The sequence below is a fragment of the Glycine soja genome, chromosome 14 (assembly GCF_004193775.1).
Source record: "Glycine soja cultivar W05 chromosome 14, ASM419377v2, whole genome shotgun sequence".
NCBI classification, from domain to species: domain Eukaryota; kingdom Viridiplantae; phylum Streptophyta; class Magnoliopsida; order Fabales; family Fabaceae; genus Glycine; species Glycine soja.
Genome location: NC_041015.1, coordinates 6,312,052 through 6,330,270, shown reverse-complemented (window position 1 = coordinate 6,330,270; position 18,219 = coordinate 6,312,052). Strand labels below are relative to the sequence as shown.

The 18,219-nt window shown below is 28.3% G+C and overlaps 1 protein-coding gene and 1 long non-coding RNA gene across 3 annotated transcripts; both read right to left on the bottom strand.

Moving 5' to 3' along the window:
• Positions 1 to 7,273: 7,273 nt before the first annotated feature.
• On the bottom strand, positions 7,274 to 9,193 carry LOC114383160. The gene is made up of 2 exons (XR_003660413.1): positions 7,841 to 9,193; positions 7,274 to 7,661 (listed from the first exon to the last, which is right to left on the bottom strand). It is a non-coding gene; the product is annotated as an uncharacterized LOC114383160 (long non-coding RNA).
• Positions 9,194 to 12,446: 3,253 nt separating this feature from the next.
• LOC114384868 (glucan endo-1,3-beta-glucosidase 7-like) lies at positions 12,447 to 16,840 on the bottom strand. Of its 2 annotated transcripts, none has more exons than XR_003660807.1 (5): positions 16,716 to 16,840; positions 15,412 to 16,082; positions 14,329 to 14,682; positions 13,346 to 13,987; positions 12,447 to 12,714 (listed from the first exon to the last, which is right to left on the bottom strand). XR_003660807.1 is itself a non-coding variant. In XM_028344686.1 (5 exons), exons 1-5 carry the CDS (start codon positions 16,792 to 16,794, stop codon positions 12,677 to 12,679), a joined length of 1,455 nt encoding a protein of 484 aa, XP_028200487.1. In that variant the 5' UTR covers positions 16,795 to 16,840; the 3' UTR covers positions 12,447 to 12,676. The 2 variants fall into 2 exon arrangements, 1 of the variants encoding a protein (XP_028200487.1); XM_028344686.1 differs by having other exon boundaries at positions 13,346 to 13,658.
• Positions 16,841 to 18,219: the final 1,379 nt, after the last annotated feature.

The following is an 18,219-nucleotide window of genomic DNA, read 5'->3' as shown; positions in this document are numbered from 1 at the left end:
AAATTTTAGTTGATTTTGTTACTAGGAAAAAATCTTTAGTTTTCATTTTTTAAAATATGCATTTATTACTTTTGGTTTTTAGTATCATTTGATGGTCATTAATTAATAGTTTTTTTTTAGAAGGTCAAGTGACCATCTAGGTGATACCTACTAGTGTATGTACTTAGTATCAATATGAACACATGAAATCTTTATTTTTTAAAATTCTTAAAATAAATGTTATTTATTTACTTACAATTAACATTGATAGAGAGCAAAAATAATGATTTTATATTTAAAAAAGGTTTAAAAAATCTTTTATAATTAAGGACCAAACCAAAATTTACTAACTTTCAAGGATATAAAATAATGATCTAAATTTTCAAAAAGCATAAAAATCTAAGAGATTTTTTTAGAAAGACTAAAACTAAATCTCATTCATTCTAGAAGGACGAAAATAGTATTTAACTCTAATTTTTATTATTAAAATTGGATTTTAGTGGTTTAATTATGCTTTTCATTCTTATATTTATTTTTTATTTTATATATAATTTTTAATATCATTATTTTTTTCTCCAATTACCTATTCAACATTTTTTACAAGTAAAACTTTATTAACAAATGAAGTACAAGGAATATTAATTACCCAGCATAAAATAGTTTTACAAGATCAGAGAGAAATAAATAAACATGTTACATGATAAATAAATGCATCAATTAAAAAAAAACACTGAGCATTGTCAAAATCATAGCACAATATGTTAAAATCTATGAATATTTAACTAACAAAATAAATGAAAAACTAACACAGGAATAATATGGAAATTTTCTTATGACAATAAATTAAATTCTTTTAAAAATAGAGATCAAATAAAAAATCATATTATTTAAAAAACACAATTGAGCCAATTTTAATTTATCTATATACTGAAACATGCATTTTAATATTCAATTATAGAGAGTTAACTAGTAAAAAAAAACATAATTCTGGTGAAAACAATTTGAAATGTTACAACACTTCTCTATATAAAATAACATTTTATATATTCCTATTAGTTTGTTTTCTATCCTTTTACATTGCATCAATCATTTTTCTTCCTACAATATTTTTTTTATACAACCTATTTCACACTAGTTTTAAATATAAAAATATATATTTTTACGTTTATTAAAAAATTAATTAAACACCATTAATTGTAATAATCTTATTTAAAAAAGTATTACCTAACATAACAAATGCCGACATAATAATATTTTTACTCTATTTCTTTAACCTATTTTCATTTACAAATGGCTCTGTTACCTACTATGCCTATCTCTATCATACGGGTGCCACATCATTCAATGCATCGTTGCTTCGGGTTCGAGGTTTAGGTTTAACAGCATCTTCATCATAGCAACATTATTAATACTAGCTCCCTCCGTTTTTTTAATTGTCTGATTTTTAAAGAATTTATGTTCCTATTTATTTGATCATATTAATTACATTTTTGTCAATTATATTCTTGTTTTCTTATTTTTAATTAATTTACATATATATATTTATTGTAGAGTACAAAGAGAAAAGGATGAAATATGAAATTTTACAACAATTTTATCAGGATTGAGAAAATTTATTTTATTTGTTTGTAGATGGATAAAAAGAAACGGAAATAGTACCACGTTTAATAGAATAGCATAACATATTTTCTCAAGTTATCTCTTTATCCAAACAAAGTATAACATATTTTCTCAAGTAAGGTTTAGGCTTTTATAGGTCATTAATTGTAACTAGCTGCTAATGAAAAATGTGTTTCATCAATTTTCTTTAAAGATGAATTTGAGCAATTGTATTAATCTGCTTTATCTTTTTTGACTCGGTAGCGTCAAGTGTTAACGTGACCAACGTATAATTTCATGACTACGGCCAATTATAAGTTAAACATTTACTCACCATCTCACACACATAAACAAAACATGAATAAATTAATCAATTTAAATATTTAATTAAAAACATTATATTAATTATAAAATAAATCATTTGAATTTAATTTAATAAGAATTCAATTTTGTAATATTTAGTTGTAAATTACAATTGCCTCATTCTCATGTCTATCCAATATATAGATGTTTATGTATGTAATTATTTTAGGAATAAATTAAAAAATAGATAATAACATAAAAGCAAACTGAATAAAAATTGTGATATATTATTTTGAAATTTATTAAATTTATTTATTCATTTAATTTAAGAAAAAGATATAATTTTTAATGAATTATGTGTCTACTTTTTTATATAATATATATTTATATTTTGAATACTTAAATACAAAAGAATCTAATTTAATTTTTCGTCATAGCTCATGAAATCACAAGTGTCAACTTTTGTATGGTTCGGTTACTTTTTTGGCACATATAATTGAGGAATAAAATTTCCCCACATATATATATATATATATATATATATATATATATATATATATATATATATATATGTGTGTGTGTGTGTGTGAGAGAGAAGATATTAATTTAGTTTAAAAGTAATTATTTGAGTTATTTTTTATTTTTATTATTTATTTTTTAAAGACTTAATGGTTATAATGAGTAGTTAATATTAATTATTAAATTTCAAGAAAATAAAATTCATGAAACGTTCCCAATTCATTTATCAGATCTTTTTATCTTGTAAAATAAAATAAAATCGATCAAAATATGGAAAAATTAACTAACAAAAATATAAATTCTCAATTTTTTTTCATATATCACCACCACCAAGTATACCTTGTCATGACCAATTTTGATTTAACAAGTTATTAATTCCTAAAAAAAATAATGTATGTGTCATATTGAAATTGATAAATTAAATTATATCCTCATGAAGCATTTAATAAGTTCCAAATACAAAATTTATTCTCAGAGTAGATCCTCGTTTAACAACGTTGGTTCTGTCAATAACTGCAACTTCTGCTCGAATGTTGTCGTCTGGTTCAGAAGTTGCGGGTCTGGTTTCACACTCTCCACCAATGTTGGCACTTGCTTCCTCGGAGCAAGAAATTGGTTCCTCCTCCTCATCGGGTTTAGCATTAAGATCAAGTGGGAAACTATAAAATTTGAAACATTAAAAACATAATTAACTTTATTTTATTGATTAATAAAGAATAAAAAATAAGGGTGATTATCAAATAAATTATATTTGTAAATTTATAAATGATGTATATTAATCATTTAACTATGACTATTAAATAAATTAATTTATTATAACACGAGTTATAACTCTTATCTTATTTCATTAATCAAGGAAATCACGATCGTTGAAGATGTTTAGTGTCCATAATTGAAACAAAGAGTATGGCAAAGAATAAAGGAGATGGCAGAGAAATAGAAGACATGGTCAACAAACTCCATTTGAGTATATCAGTAAAGAAGGTTCATGAACGAGGCTATGTTACCCAATTCATGGACCTAGCATAAACAAAAAGAACTCAATTTTTAGAAATAAGAAAAGATATCAATAGAACAAAAAATAATTAAAAGTGTGGAGAAGGTCAGTCTTGGACCTCCAAGAGCCTAATAGTCTAGTTGGTGAGAACAAGAAAAGGTGATAAATTTTATAGTATGGATTTCATGTGGTAGGAATAATCACAAGTGTGAGAGTGATTTTAAGATGTAGATGGAGAGTGCGTTAGCATGACCACATTATAAAGTTTTGGAAGCCTTTACGAGGATTCAACTAGACTAACACAAAGAAACATGAACCGTTCGATTTGATATTATCAACGACTCATAATTATTTTGTTTAGTGATCCGTGTCTTTTCACACCAACCAATGGAATGTCATTTTACGGTATCTATTTTTTATTCGATATGAATTCTTTCAATTTTAAATTGGATTCAAATGTGGATAACAACAACAACAAAACTATCCAACGAGGATCCAACACTACTAGCATAGATAAACATGAACGGTTCAATTTGATGTTATCAACGACTCACAATTGTTTGTTTGATAATTCGTGTCTTTCCGAATCAGCCAATGAGATGTCATTATATGGCATCCAATTATTATTCAACATGTACTTTTTCAATTTTAAATTGAATTGAGATGTGGATAACAATCAAACTAATCCAACAAGGATCCAATGGGACCAGCACCAAGAAACATGAATCGTTTGATTTGATGTTATCAATGACTCAAGTTATTTTGTCTTCTCTAACCAGCCAATAGAATGTCATTACGTGGTATCCAATTTTTATTGTGTGTGCGCTCTTTCGATTTTAAATTGGATTGAGATGTAAATAACAACAAAACTAGTTCCACTCTTTTATTTAGAGTAAACTATATTATATTACCTTGATATTTATTTGAATGACACTGAACTCCAATCTCCAAACTTATTTAAATATTACATTTCACTCCATTTGTATAAACTCAATAACATATTTTTTTTTAGAATAATTTACACACCTACCTCGAGCTTTGTCTATTAACTCTCTGAATCAAACACAAAGCATAAACATTTCAACTAAAGAGGCCCTGAATCCAACACAAAGCATAAACATGTTGGGTACTTTTATTTATAGGAAGTAACTAAATTTTAGTTGATTTTGTTACTAGGAAAAAATCTTTAGTTTTCATTTTTAAAAATATACATTTATTACTTTTGGTTTTTAGTATCATTTGAAGGTCATTAATTAATAGTTTTTTTTTTATAGAAGGTCAAGTGACCATCTAGGTGATACCTACTAGTGGATGTACGTAGTATCATTATGAACACATGAAATCTTTATTTTTTAAAATTCTTAAAATAAATGTTATTTATTTACTTACAATTAGCATTGATAGAGAGCAAAAATAATGATTTCATATTTAAAAAAGGTTTAAAAAATCTTTTATAATTAAGGACCAAACCAAAATTTAATAACTTTCAAGGATATAAAATAATGATTTTAAATTTTCAAAAAGCATAAAACCTAAGAGATTTTTTTAGAAAGACTAAAACTAAATCACATTCATTCTAGAAGGAGTAAAATAATATTTAACTCTAGTTTTTATTGTTAAAATTGGATTTTAGTGGTTTAATTATGCTTTTCATTCTTATATTCATTTTTTATTTTATATATAATTTTTAATATCATTATTTTTTTCTCCAATTACCTATTCAACATATTTTACAAGTAAAACTTTATTAACAAATGGAGTACAAGGGATATTAATTATCCCGCATAAAATAGTCTTACAAGATCAAATGAAAAGAATAAATAAACATATTACATGATAAATAAATGCACCAATTCAAAAAGAAAAAAAAGAACACTAAGCACTGTCAAAATCATAGCACGTGTCAAAATCTATGGATATTTAACTAACAAAATAATTGAAAAACTAACGCAGGATAATATGGAAATTTTCTTACGACAATAAATTAAATTCTTTTAAAAATAGAGATCAAATAAAAAACCATATTATTTAAAAAACACAATTGAGCCAATTTTAATTTATCTATACACTGAAACATGCATTTTAATATTCAATTATAGAGAGTTAATTATTAAAAAAAACAATAATTCCGGTGAAAACAATTTGAAATGTTACAACATTTCTCTATATAAAATAACATTTTATATATTCCTATTAGTTTGTTTTCTATCCTTTTACATTGCATCAATCATTTTTCTTCCTACAATATTTTTTTGTTATACAACCTATTCCATCGTTATATACAGCATTTTCAGGAATTCTGGACAACCCAGTGAACAATGCTGGAACCCACATGCATCCTTTCCACAATTCAACAAGTATATATACCAAGGTTTTTACAAGCATATTTGCACCTTCTACAATGGCTTAATTTCTTCTCAATCATCATCAGTCTGCAATAATCTCATGTACAACTACCATGCCTATCTCTCTCATACGGGTGCCACATCATTCAATGCATCGTTGCTTCGGGTTCGAGGTTTAGGTTTAACAGCATCTTCATCATAGCAACATTATTAATACTTCCTACGTTGTTTTTTAATTGTCTGATTTTTAAAGAATTTATTTTCCTATTTATTTGATCATATTAATACTACATTTTTGTCAATTATATTCTTGTTTCCTTATTTTTAATTAATTTACATATATATATTTATTGTAGAGTAGAAAGAGAAAAGGATGAAATATGAAATTTTACAACAATTTTATCAGGATTGAGAAAATTTATTTTATTTGTTTGTAGAAGGATAAAAAGAAACGGAAATAGTACCACGTTTAATAGAATAGCAATAATAACATTAAACATGAAAAGCTAGAGAACTGGGAAAACATACATATATATTTTCTCAAGTTATATCTTTATCCAAACAAAGCATAACATATTTTCTCAAGTAAGGTTTAGGCTTTTTTAGGTCATTAATTGTAACTAACTGCAAATGAAAAATGTGTTTCATCAATTCTTTTAAAGATGAATTCGAGTAATTGTATTTTGTTTTATCTGTTTTGTCTCGACAGTGTCAAGTGTCAACTTGATCAACGTATAATTTCATGACTACAGCCAATTATAAGTTAAACGTTTACTCACCATCTCACACACATCGACAAAACATGAATAAATAAATTAATTTAAATATTTAATTAAAAACATTATATTAATTATAAAATAAATCATTTGAATTTAATTTAATAAGAATTCAATTTTGTAATATTTAGTTGTAAATTACAATTGTTCCATTCTCATGCCTATCCAATATATAGATGTTTATGTACATAATTATTTTAGGAATAAATTAAAAAATAGATAATAACATAAAAGCAAATTGAATAAAAATTGTGATATATTATTTTAAAATTTATTAAAGTTATTTATTCATTTAACTTAAGAAAAAGATATAATTTTTAATGAATTATGTGTCTACTTTTTTATATAATATATATTTATATTTTGAATACTTAAATACAAAAGAATCTAATTGAAGTTTTTGTCATAGCTCATGAAATCACAAGTGTTAACTTTTGTATGGTTCGGTTACTTTTTTGGCACATATAATTGAGGGATAAAATTTCCCCATACAGATTTCATCCAAATATATATATATATATATATATATATATATATATATATATATATGAGAAGATATTAATTTAGTTTATAAGTAATTATTTGAGTCATTTTTTATTTTTATTATTTATTTTTTAAAGAGTTAATGGTTATAATGAGTAGTTAATATTAATTATTAAATTTCAAGAAAATAAAATTCATGAAATGTTCCCAATTCATTTATCAGATCTTTTTATCTTGTAATAGAAAATAAAATCGATCAAAACATGGAAAAATTAACTAACAAAAATATAAATTCTCAATTTTTTTCATATATCACCACCACCAAGTATACCTTGTCATGACCAATTTTGATTTAACACGTTATTAATTCCTAAAAACATATAATGTATGTGTCATATTAAAATCGATAAATTAAATTATATCCTCATGTAACATTTAGTAAGTTTCAAATAACAAAACTTATTCTCAAAGTCAAATCTTCGTTCAACAACGTTGACTCTGTCAATAACAGCAACTTCTGCTCGACCTCGAATGTTGTCATCTGATGCAGAAGTTGCGGCTCTGGTTTCACACTTTCCACCAACATTGGCACTTGCTTCCTCCGAGAAAGAAATTGGTTCCTCCTCCTCATCGGGTTTAGAATTAAGATCAAGTGGAAAACTATAAAATTTGAAACATTAAAAACATAATTAACTTTATTTTATTGATTAATAAAGAATAAAAAATAAGTGTGATTATCAAATAAATTATATTTGTAAATTTATAAATGATGTATATTAATCATTTAACTATGACTATTATATAAGTTAATTTATCATAACACAAGTTAGAACTCTTACCTTATTTCATTAATCAAGGAAATCACAATCGTTGAAGATGTTTAGTGTCCATAATTGAAACAAAGAGTATGACAAAGAATAAAGGAGAGGGTAGAGAAATAGATGACATGGTCAACAAACTCCATTTGAGTATATCTGTAAAGAAGGTTCATGAACGAGGCTATGTTGCCCAACTCATGGACCTAGCATAAACAAAAAGAACTCAAAATTTTTAGAAACAAGAAAAGATATCAACCCAACAAAAAATAATTAAAAGTGTGGAGAAGGTCAGTCTTGAACCTTCGAGAGCCTAATAGTCTAATTGGTGAGAACAAGAAAAGGTGATAAATTTTATAGTGTGGATTTCATGTGGTAGGAATAATCACAAGTGAGAGTGATGGTAAGATGTAGGTGGAGAGTGTGTTAGCATGATTCCACATTATAAAGTTTTGGAAGCTTTTACGAGGATCCAACTAGACTAGCATAAAGAAATGTGAACCGTTCGATTTGATGTTATCAATGGCTCATAATTATTTTGTTTGGTTATCCGTGTCTTTTCACACCCACCAATGGAATGTCATTTTAAGGTATCTATTTTTTATTCGATATGAGTTCTTTCAATTTTGAATTGGATTTAGATGTGGATAACAACAACAACAACAAAAAAACTATCCAACGAGGATCCAACACGATTAGCATAGAGAAATGTGAACGGTTTGATTTGATGTTATTAACGACCCACAATTGTTTGTTTGATAATCCGTGTCTTTCCAAACCAGCCAATGAGATGTCATTATATGGTATCCAATTTTTATTCAACATGCACTTTTTCAATTTAAAATTGAATTGAGATGTGGATAACAACAACAAAATTAACCCAACAAGGATCCAACGAGACAAGCACAAAAAAACGTGAACCGTTTGATTTGATGTTATCAATGACTCAAGTTATTTGTTTGGTAATCCATGTCTTCCAAAACTAGCCAATGGGATGTCATTACATGGTATCCAATTTTTATTATGTGTGCGCTCTTTCAATTTTAAATTGGATTGAGATGCGAATAACAACAAACTAGTCTAGGTATTGTGCTCTTTTTTATTTAGAGTAAATTATATTATATTACCTTCATATTTATTTGAATGACACTAAACTCCAATCTCCAAACTTATTTAAATATTACAGTTCACTCCATTTGTATAAACTCAATAACATATTTTTTTAGAGTAATTTACACCCCTACTGTGAGCTTTGTCTATTAACTCTCTAGTCTCAAATATATAAAAAAAAAATACTTTTATGCTTATTAAGAAATTTAGTTAAACATCATTTAATTGTGTCAATCTCCTTTAAAAAAATAATCTTTTACCTACACTATACTTCATTGGAACTTGATATTAATAATAGAAAAATTTAGTGAAAACACAACATCAATTAAATAAAGTGTATTTAGGAGATAATATCATTACATAAGGTCAAATTAATTAAAATTTGCTTATATTTTAAAAAAATATGATTATTTTTTATATATTTAAAACCGAAGGAATTACATAAAACACCAAACTTCCTGCAATATTATACTCCAACCCATTTGATATAGCCTATGAAGAGATATTTTAACAATTATTAATAAAATGTAAGTTATGAGTCTATGCACTTTAATGTATTTTTTTTTTTATATTTTCATCAATTAGATTGTCATATATGATATATGATAAGTTTGTTGATATTATAATAATCAATGTTATTTCCATACTCTATTTTTTTTTATTTCTTTTTATTGATAAAAAACTAAAACACATTTTTTTACTTTATTTTTCACTTATTTCCATTTAGGTATTGTTCACTTACTTATTTTCAACTATTCTACTTTTCACCTTTCTTTCGGCCAAATGGATCCTAAATTCAACACAAAATATAAACATATTGGGTACTTTTATTCCTAGAAAGTACGTAAATTTTAGTTAATTCTGTTCCTTGGAAAAAATCTTCTTTAGGCTTCATTTTTAAAAATATAAAATTACTATTTTTGGTTTTACCTATCATGTGACACTCATTAATTAATAGCTTATTTTCTTTATAGAAAGTCAAGTTATTCTCTATTGACTCCTATTAGTGTATGCACCTAGTATCATTATGAGGATGTGAAACCTTCATTTTTAAATTTTTTAAAAATAAATTTTATTTATTTACTTACAATGAACATTAATAGAGAGCAAAAATAACAATTTCATATTTTAAAAAAAATTAAGAATAAAATAATTTTTATAATTAAGGACTAATACCGAAATTTACTAACTTTTCAATGATAAAAAATAGTGATTTTATATTTTCAAATGATAAAAACTTATTATATTTTTATTACAAAAACAAAAATTAAAATTCATTTTAGAAGGACTAAAATAGTATTTAAGTCTTATATTTATTATTAAAATTGAATTTTAATTACTTAATTATGTTTTTATTCTTCTATTTATTTTAAACTTCATATTAATTTTTTAATATCATTATGTTTTCATTTTATCTCCAATTACTTAGATATTTAACATTTTCACAAGTAAAACTTTATGAATAAATGGAGTACAAGGGGTATTACTCCACATAAAATAGTATTACAAGTCACATGAGAGGAATAAATAAACAGGTTACATGATAAATAAATACACCAGCTGAAAAGAAAAAAAGAACAGCACCGAGTATTGTCAAAATCATGGCACAATGTGTTCAAATCTATGGATATTTAACTAACATAATAAATAAAAAAATGAACGCAGGGATACTATAGAAATTTTCTCATGAGAATAAAATTAAATTCTTTTAAAAATAGAGATCGAATAAAAAAAAACCATGTTTTTTTTACAGCAATTTTTAAAAAACATCATTGATCCAATTATAATTTTTCTATACTGAAACATGCACTTTCATATTTAATTATATAGAAAGTTAATTATTAAAAAAAAAAAGACTAATTTTGGTGAAAACAATTTGAAATCTTACAACAGTTTTCTATATAAAATAACATTTTATATATTAATATTATTTATTTTGTATCTTTTTTCCATTCAATCAATCATTTTTCCTCCTAGATTTTTTTTGTTATACAAAGTAATGAATTGTTATATACATATAGCATTCAGGAACTCTGGACAATCCAGTGAACAATGCTGGAACCCGGCATGCACCCTTTCCCCAATTCAATTAATAGAAATATAGCAAGGTTTTTGCATTAATCTCATGCCCAACTACGTACTATATGCCTATCACTATCATATGGGTGCCACACCATCCAATGCATCGTTGCTTCTTCGAGTTCGACGTTTAGGCTTAACATATTCTCCTCAACATGATCATAGGCATCATTGCTACCACATTACAGTGGAACAATAATAATAATAATAAAGGAAATATAATGTTTTTATAAACACATTTTTTTTTCATTTTATCCCTAAAACTATATATCTTTTCAAATTTCTTTTTGTATCCCTATAATTACTCTCTTTAACCAATCCACACCCCCCACTCACATTTTAAAAACTATCCATTATTATTTTTACTTTTCAAAGAATTTAGAGAGTCATGAAGTAACTTTTAAGATAGTTGGGAAAAGATAATTTCTCAATAACAAAAATTCAAAATCCTTAACTTTTCGAAAATATCATAAAAACTCTTATAGAAATTAGTCATTAAATAAACATAAGTCACAAATATTATATATTTGGACACCTAGTGTTTCTTGAAAATTGTTGTTTAAAGATTGTATACATGCTCTGTTATGAATTCAAATATTATACATATAGGTGAAATAAGCAAAGAAACTTTCTTATATTTTCCTTACTATTTTCATAAGACCACACACGATTTTAAAAAATAAAACTAAAAATCACACATGATGACTCGCCATAACATATACTTATGTCAGTATTGCAAAGGAGGAAAGAACAAAGTATGGTGACGGTTTTGCAACTTTTGCTTACTTAGCTGATGCATCTACAATGTCCATAAATTAAGGTGCTTTATAGAAAGTGGACATGAAACCCGTGCATTATAAGTAAACTCTGGTGTGAAGTTTAATTTGTGAAATTAGACATTTTGGATTAAATTTTTATTAACTAATAATTACATTTATGAATATATATATATATATAGAGGATGTATCATATGATAATAGTCATGGGTCATTTTTATCCATTAGATTAAAATGAAATATTAAGATTAAAGCATTTTAAATTAAAATTAAAATCTCTTTTAATAATAAAATCCCTATAAATTTATCAAATATTTTAAAATTTTAAATTACGTCAAAATTATTACAACTATTATTTTGACAATCTCAAAAATTAAATAACGACATCCATGTTAGTGATGACAACAGTGATCATAACCTTAATCATAATGGTGGTAGTTGTGATAATAATGATGATTGTAATTAAAATCTTTAAATAAATTAAATCTTTAAAATATTTAATTTTCTATTTGATAAATTTTATAATAAATAAAACTTTAATTTAAATTTTAAATACTTTACTTTTAACCTTTCATTTTTATATAACGGATTAGAATGACTCACTTTATAATGTGATATGCCCCTACCTCTCTCTATATATATTACTTAAATAATGGGCCCCAAGATTTCAAACGATGATTGAACAACACACATACCTAAACCACGCTTCACAGATCACACATAAACAAAGCATCAATTTGCTTCTGATAAAGACTAAAAAAGGTGAGACTACAAATAGAGGAAGAAGATCCTCCTCCATACATGAACACTCCAAGAACCAGAACATTTCTTAGCAATTAAGAGAGAATAATTAAAACAACAAAAAGTGCCCTCCTTTATCTACTTGTTTTCTGGGTTAGGCATTTCCTCCAGCATAAAGACAACTCTTGTAACCTACAAAATTAAAAAAAAAAAAAAGAGCAAAGATTGTAAAGTGAGCAAGCCGATCAATTGGGATGATCTATCTCACTACACTAAAATCCAAGGTTTTAAAATATGACCACGATTTCGGCGACATCGTCAAGATTTTTGGGACTTCTGTAACCGCAACATGACCACAAATTATAGTCGCATCCGACCACATTTGTTTGAAATTTCTCAAATATCAAAGAACGGAATGAAACAGTGACTGCAACCTAAAACCTTGCTAAAATCAACACATTTTTTTAGCAACATAGAGTGACACATAAGCCCCATCTTCACATTATCCTTTCCCAAAATCCGCGCTATAAACAAGATTAAAACAAGACACACTGACACAGGTTTAACATTTTTAAAAAGTAGTTCGTGCAACATGACAGAACAAACTTTAAAACTATTAAGAAGTAAGATCAAATGATATTTTGTGGAATGACGTACAACATCAAAGTTTCATGCAATGCATGTATAGCGTGGTGCTGAGAGTCCTAAACTCATAACTTAAATAATCTCTTTCATAATTATTCAGTTTCTATGCTTCACACTAGAGAATAAAAAAGGTTTGAGATATGAACACATACTATGCATAGATCAAATAGGAACTTACTTGGATTATTCGTTGACAACATGGCTGTTTGCGAGAAATCACAAGTCAATGGATTCCGTCCAGCTGTTTGATACAATAGATTCATGGCATATGCAGCATGGTTTACCAAAGTGTTAGGTTCAAAACAAGCCCCTCCTTGTTGAATTGCGGTACAATCAATCCCTTGCCCACAAGCATAATCCAAATTTGCTTGTAACTGTGCATCTGCCACTCCTCCTTTTGGCACACACCATGTTGCACTATTATTTGTTTTGGTTGGACTTGAAACTGTTGGCTTTGGAGTAGAGGGAGATTTTGACACATCCGGAGTAGTCTTCAATGAAATTAAGAAACATATTATATTAAATACCACTACTAGCTAGAACAACATTAAGATGAGAACTGTGAACATTATTAAAGACTGCAAAATGGTGGCTTCATGTCCAATTAAGAGTTCTGCTTTATTTGGTGTTACAACATTAAGATGAGAACTGTGAACATTATTAAAGACTTCAAAATGGTGGCTTCATGTCCAATTAAGAGTTCTGCTTTATTTGGTGTTGGACCCGGGCCTATTGGCGCTGGAATCACTGGAGATTTTTGTGTTTGTTGACCCGGGTCTGTTGGCGCTGGAATCACTGGAGATTTTGACACATCCGGAGTCTTCAATCAAATTAAGAAATACATTGTCAAACACTACTAGACTATAAGTCTAGAGAACAGCTTCAAGATGAGAACTATGAACAAAGTGATGCTTCATCTCCGAATATCAATTTAAGTTGGTCCCTAATTAATGACAACAAATTATTACATATAATACCATCACAGTCATCACTATCAATCTTCACGTGACACATAATTGAAACTCAGGTGTCACGCGAAGATTAATAGAGACTACGGTGATTTGGGATCATGTAATAATTTCTCATTAACCAGAGTATCTAATTAGTGGCAACATAGATTAGGACTTAGGAGTATAAGATCATAATAGAATTCATTCATACCGGGGCAACCGTCGGCACGGGGCTACTAGTTTCTTGCTGTTTGGAGAGGCCAGCATCATAGATCATGGATTGATCAGGGTTGTAGAGTCCAAAGGCTCTCTCAGAAGCAGGTCCAGGCTTCAAGTCCTCATCGTACAAAGCAAAGAGGTATGTGTCCACTGATTTCCCTGGCATCAATGGGGTTCCAACCATAGATCGCAGGTGGGCAATCAGATTGCCGTTATAAGCCTTAGCATTCTCAAGACTTGGACCAGCCTCATTGCTGTCTCCTTTGTAGGGCCACCCTGTCTCCGCAACCACAATCTCAACATTCTTAAACCCCATAGCATCCAACGCAGATCGAACCGCGTCCACCTACACAGACATACTCAACAACATCAAAGATCAACATCAACATACACATTATTTGTCGCTCTACCCATCATCATCATCATCATAATATTTCATGCTTTCACCAATAAATCAAGTTTAATCCCTAAAATTAAAATAGTCACAATTAGTACCCACTTTATAAAACTTACGTTTTGTGTCTACAAAATATGATTCACTATAGTACGAATAAAATAATCAAGACACCTTTACACTCACATTTCAAAATGTTTAACAAAAGTTTATTTGGCATCTCTTTTTTTTTATTTGGGCGACTCAAGTATTTCCATCTAGGAGCTGAAACTTCAGGCACTAAGATATTTAATGGGTTAACTTATCCTAACAAATATTTAATGGGTTAACTTATCCTAACAAATATTTTTCATACACATAATCTAGGCATCAAACTCGTAGCTAAATATTTTTAGTACATAAATCCTGTTCAAGTGATGTGAGACCATTATGAGCCATAAATTCTCTATCTAAGTAAGGCAGCTGTATATCTAAGAATCAAACTCGAAACCTCTCATTAAACCAAAATAGCCCGTGCCAACATAATATACCTTTTTTTATCAATCAATCAGATATCATAGTATATATGAGTGTAAAAATACTATTAATCAAATAAAAAATGAGTATGTATGACATCTAAAATAATTAATGTAATAATCTTAAAAAGTATTTATTAATTATGAAATTGATAATTTGACTGACCTGAGCATCAAACATGTTCATGTACTTGAGGTTGGTGTTGGAGTCAACTCTGCCAGCGTTAGGCTGGAAAAGGCAAAAAGCAAGGTTATCAGCTCTGCCAGGGTCGCTTCTGTAGGCAAAGTAAGGGTAAGGGTTAATGGTAAAGGGCGAGCCCGTGGCATTGTTAAACGACAACAGCCCCTGCAAAACGGTGTCGTATTCGGGATGAAACCTTCCGGCGGAGGGTGGCTCAGAGTCCCTGAGAACCGACATGGCGTGCACGGTGGAGACCTTGATCTTGCCGCCGCCGAGAGAGGCGGCGTCGAGCGCGCCCTGCACGTTCTGGATCGCCGGCAGCATCTGGTTCACGAGGTTTTGGTCGTTCGAGGTTATCACTTCGTTGCCGACGGTTATGAGGATGATGTTGCTGGCAGGGTAGTACGGTACGACGTTGGTGTTCACCCACGTTTTCGCGAAGTTAGGGTCCGAGGCTAGCCCCGGAATGTCCCCGTTCGCCGCTCCGATCACGATTCCGATCCCCGTGTTCGCCAGAGCTTTTATTATCGCCGGGTCGGTTCCGTACAAACGCACCTTTCCGATGGCCGTCGACTGGAGCAGCTTCGCCGTCGCCGACGGCGGCGGCAGGTTGTCAGCGACTTGTCCGTAGTTCACGCCGATGAATGATTCAGAACCTGCGCGAAGTAACAATACTAACTTCACTTTCTTGTTTATCTCAATCCAGTTACGTTACTAGCAAAAAAACACAGTTACAAACCGAAAGACAGAGTATTTTTTTATTTATTTATCAAAATTAGAAGAGGATAATAGTTCAAATAGAGGAGGAAAAAAAAGTATCTTGAAGCTCAAATTTTTGGTATAATCACGAGTTGAATGATTAACAAAAAAGAAAAAAAAAATTGTAAGTACAATCTTTTTTTCCTAATAAAATTAACATTTTGAAAAAAAAAACTAACATTTATCGGTAACTTTTTCTGTATTTCTAATCAAGGATAATCCTATTCGAGCCACCAAATAGAATCGTAACAATACAAGGAAGAATTTTGATGTCTACCATAATTTTTACCTAACTCAAATGAGATTATTTTTATCTAACACAAAAAATAATATTGCAAATGGAAGCTTTGATATCAAGATTTTTGAGAATTGAAATAATGTGAAAATTGGGAGACTTGGTAAAAGAAAATAGGTGGAGAATTTGAAAAACAGAGGTTAGGCAAAGAACGTTAATGTTAAGAGATGCAAAAGTTTGAGATAAGTGTGTGTGGGATTGAAAGAAGGGTGCAAGAAGAATAAGAAAAACTCACTTGCAAGGTTAAATAATGTGAGAAAGAAAGCAAGACTTGGAAGAAGAATTGCGGAGCTTGAAAGAAAGATTATTGCCATTTGGGAACTGCACTTCTTTTGTCAGTTTTGTTTTGTGTGAAATGAAGCGGTGTCAAGCGGAAATATATAAAGGGAGAGGGAAAGGCACAGGCCAACATTCGAGGGTAAAATCGTCAACTTAAAAGGGTGAACTCTTTCATCATGCATTCAAAATCAGGAAGTATTAACGGTCACATACGTACATTATTGGTCGTAGCTGAACTCTCTAATATAATTTATTTTACATATTTTTAATGATAGAAATTATAAAATTATGAATATGGTTTATTGAATAATGAGTAAAATTCACACAATTTTCTAATTTTAATAAATTTCAATTATTAATGAAAAATATATTGTCCGGAACAATAATATTTCATCAAATATAATAATTTAAATAAGGAAGATTTAGAAACAAAATAAATATGAAAAAGTAAATAGTGTGAATGTACATGTTTTCTTTTTTCTTTTGTATCATGAAATAGACATGTTAATTTTGACTTTTGTTTACAGAAAAACTTAATTAATTATAAAAGTGAAAAAGTTAAATAAAAAAGGGAAAATGTCAATACACCAGGTTTACTAATGTGTTAACAATCTCACCCGTTGATTGAAGATTTTTGTCTGAGTAAAATTTTATTACAATGTGTTTTAGAATATATATATATATATATATATATATATATATATATATATATATATATTATAAAAAATTGAAAATATTTTGATAAATAGTGAAGATAAATAACAAAATTATTTTATTTCTTAACATATATATTTCTTTAATATGCTTTTAAAGTAATGTTACCATATTTTGCTTTACCATGGTCTGCCGAACACGTTCCAAAGTAAAGTAATGGTCGTTGAAATTTCTTTGAATATTCATTAATTTGAGTAATACATGTTTCTTGGAAGAAAATCACTTCAACTGGAATACAACCAGCTGTATATTACCAAGTGGCTTTTTCTTACGTGTTAATCAAAGAACATTCTCTCACTCGACCTGAAGTCACATAAAATGATAAAAGTGAGAACGAAATAATAAAAAAAAAGTAAAGTATTTATGAATCTGTTGGGGCCTCGTGGGAAGTGGAATGCTATTTTGCTTTGTGGAACAACTAAAGGGCAAGGAAACTCCATGAAGGTTAGCACAATCCAAGCGCCAACATTGTTTGATTTTTAGCTGAGTTAGCAAATATTCTTTTAGTGAATATGATATGATACGATACTTACGTCTACTAACAGAGACTAAGAGAGCCTGGTTGAATATAAGGCTAGAAGTGCTTTTGAGAACTTCTTTATTAAAAAATGTTCTATATTTTTAGTAGACAAGATCTCAAAAGTACTTGTGACTTGTATCCAAACAAACCATAAGCTGATGCATTCAACATGACTGAAATCGAACTCTAGTATGTATTGATAAACAAAAAGTTAAATTATAATTTT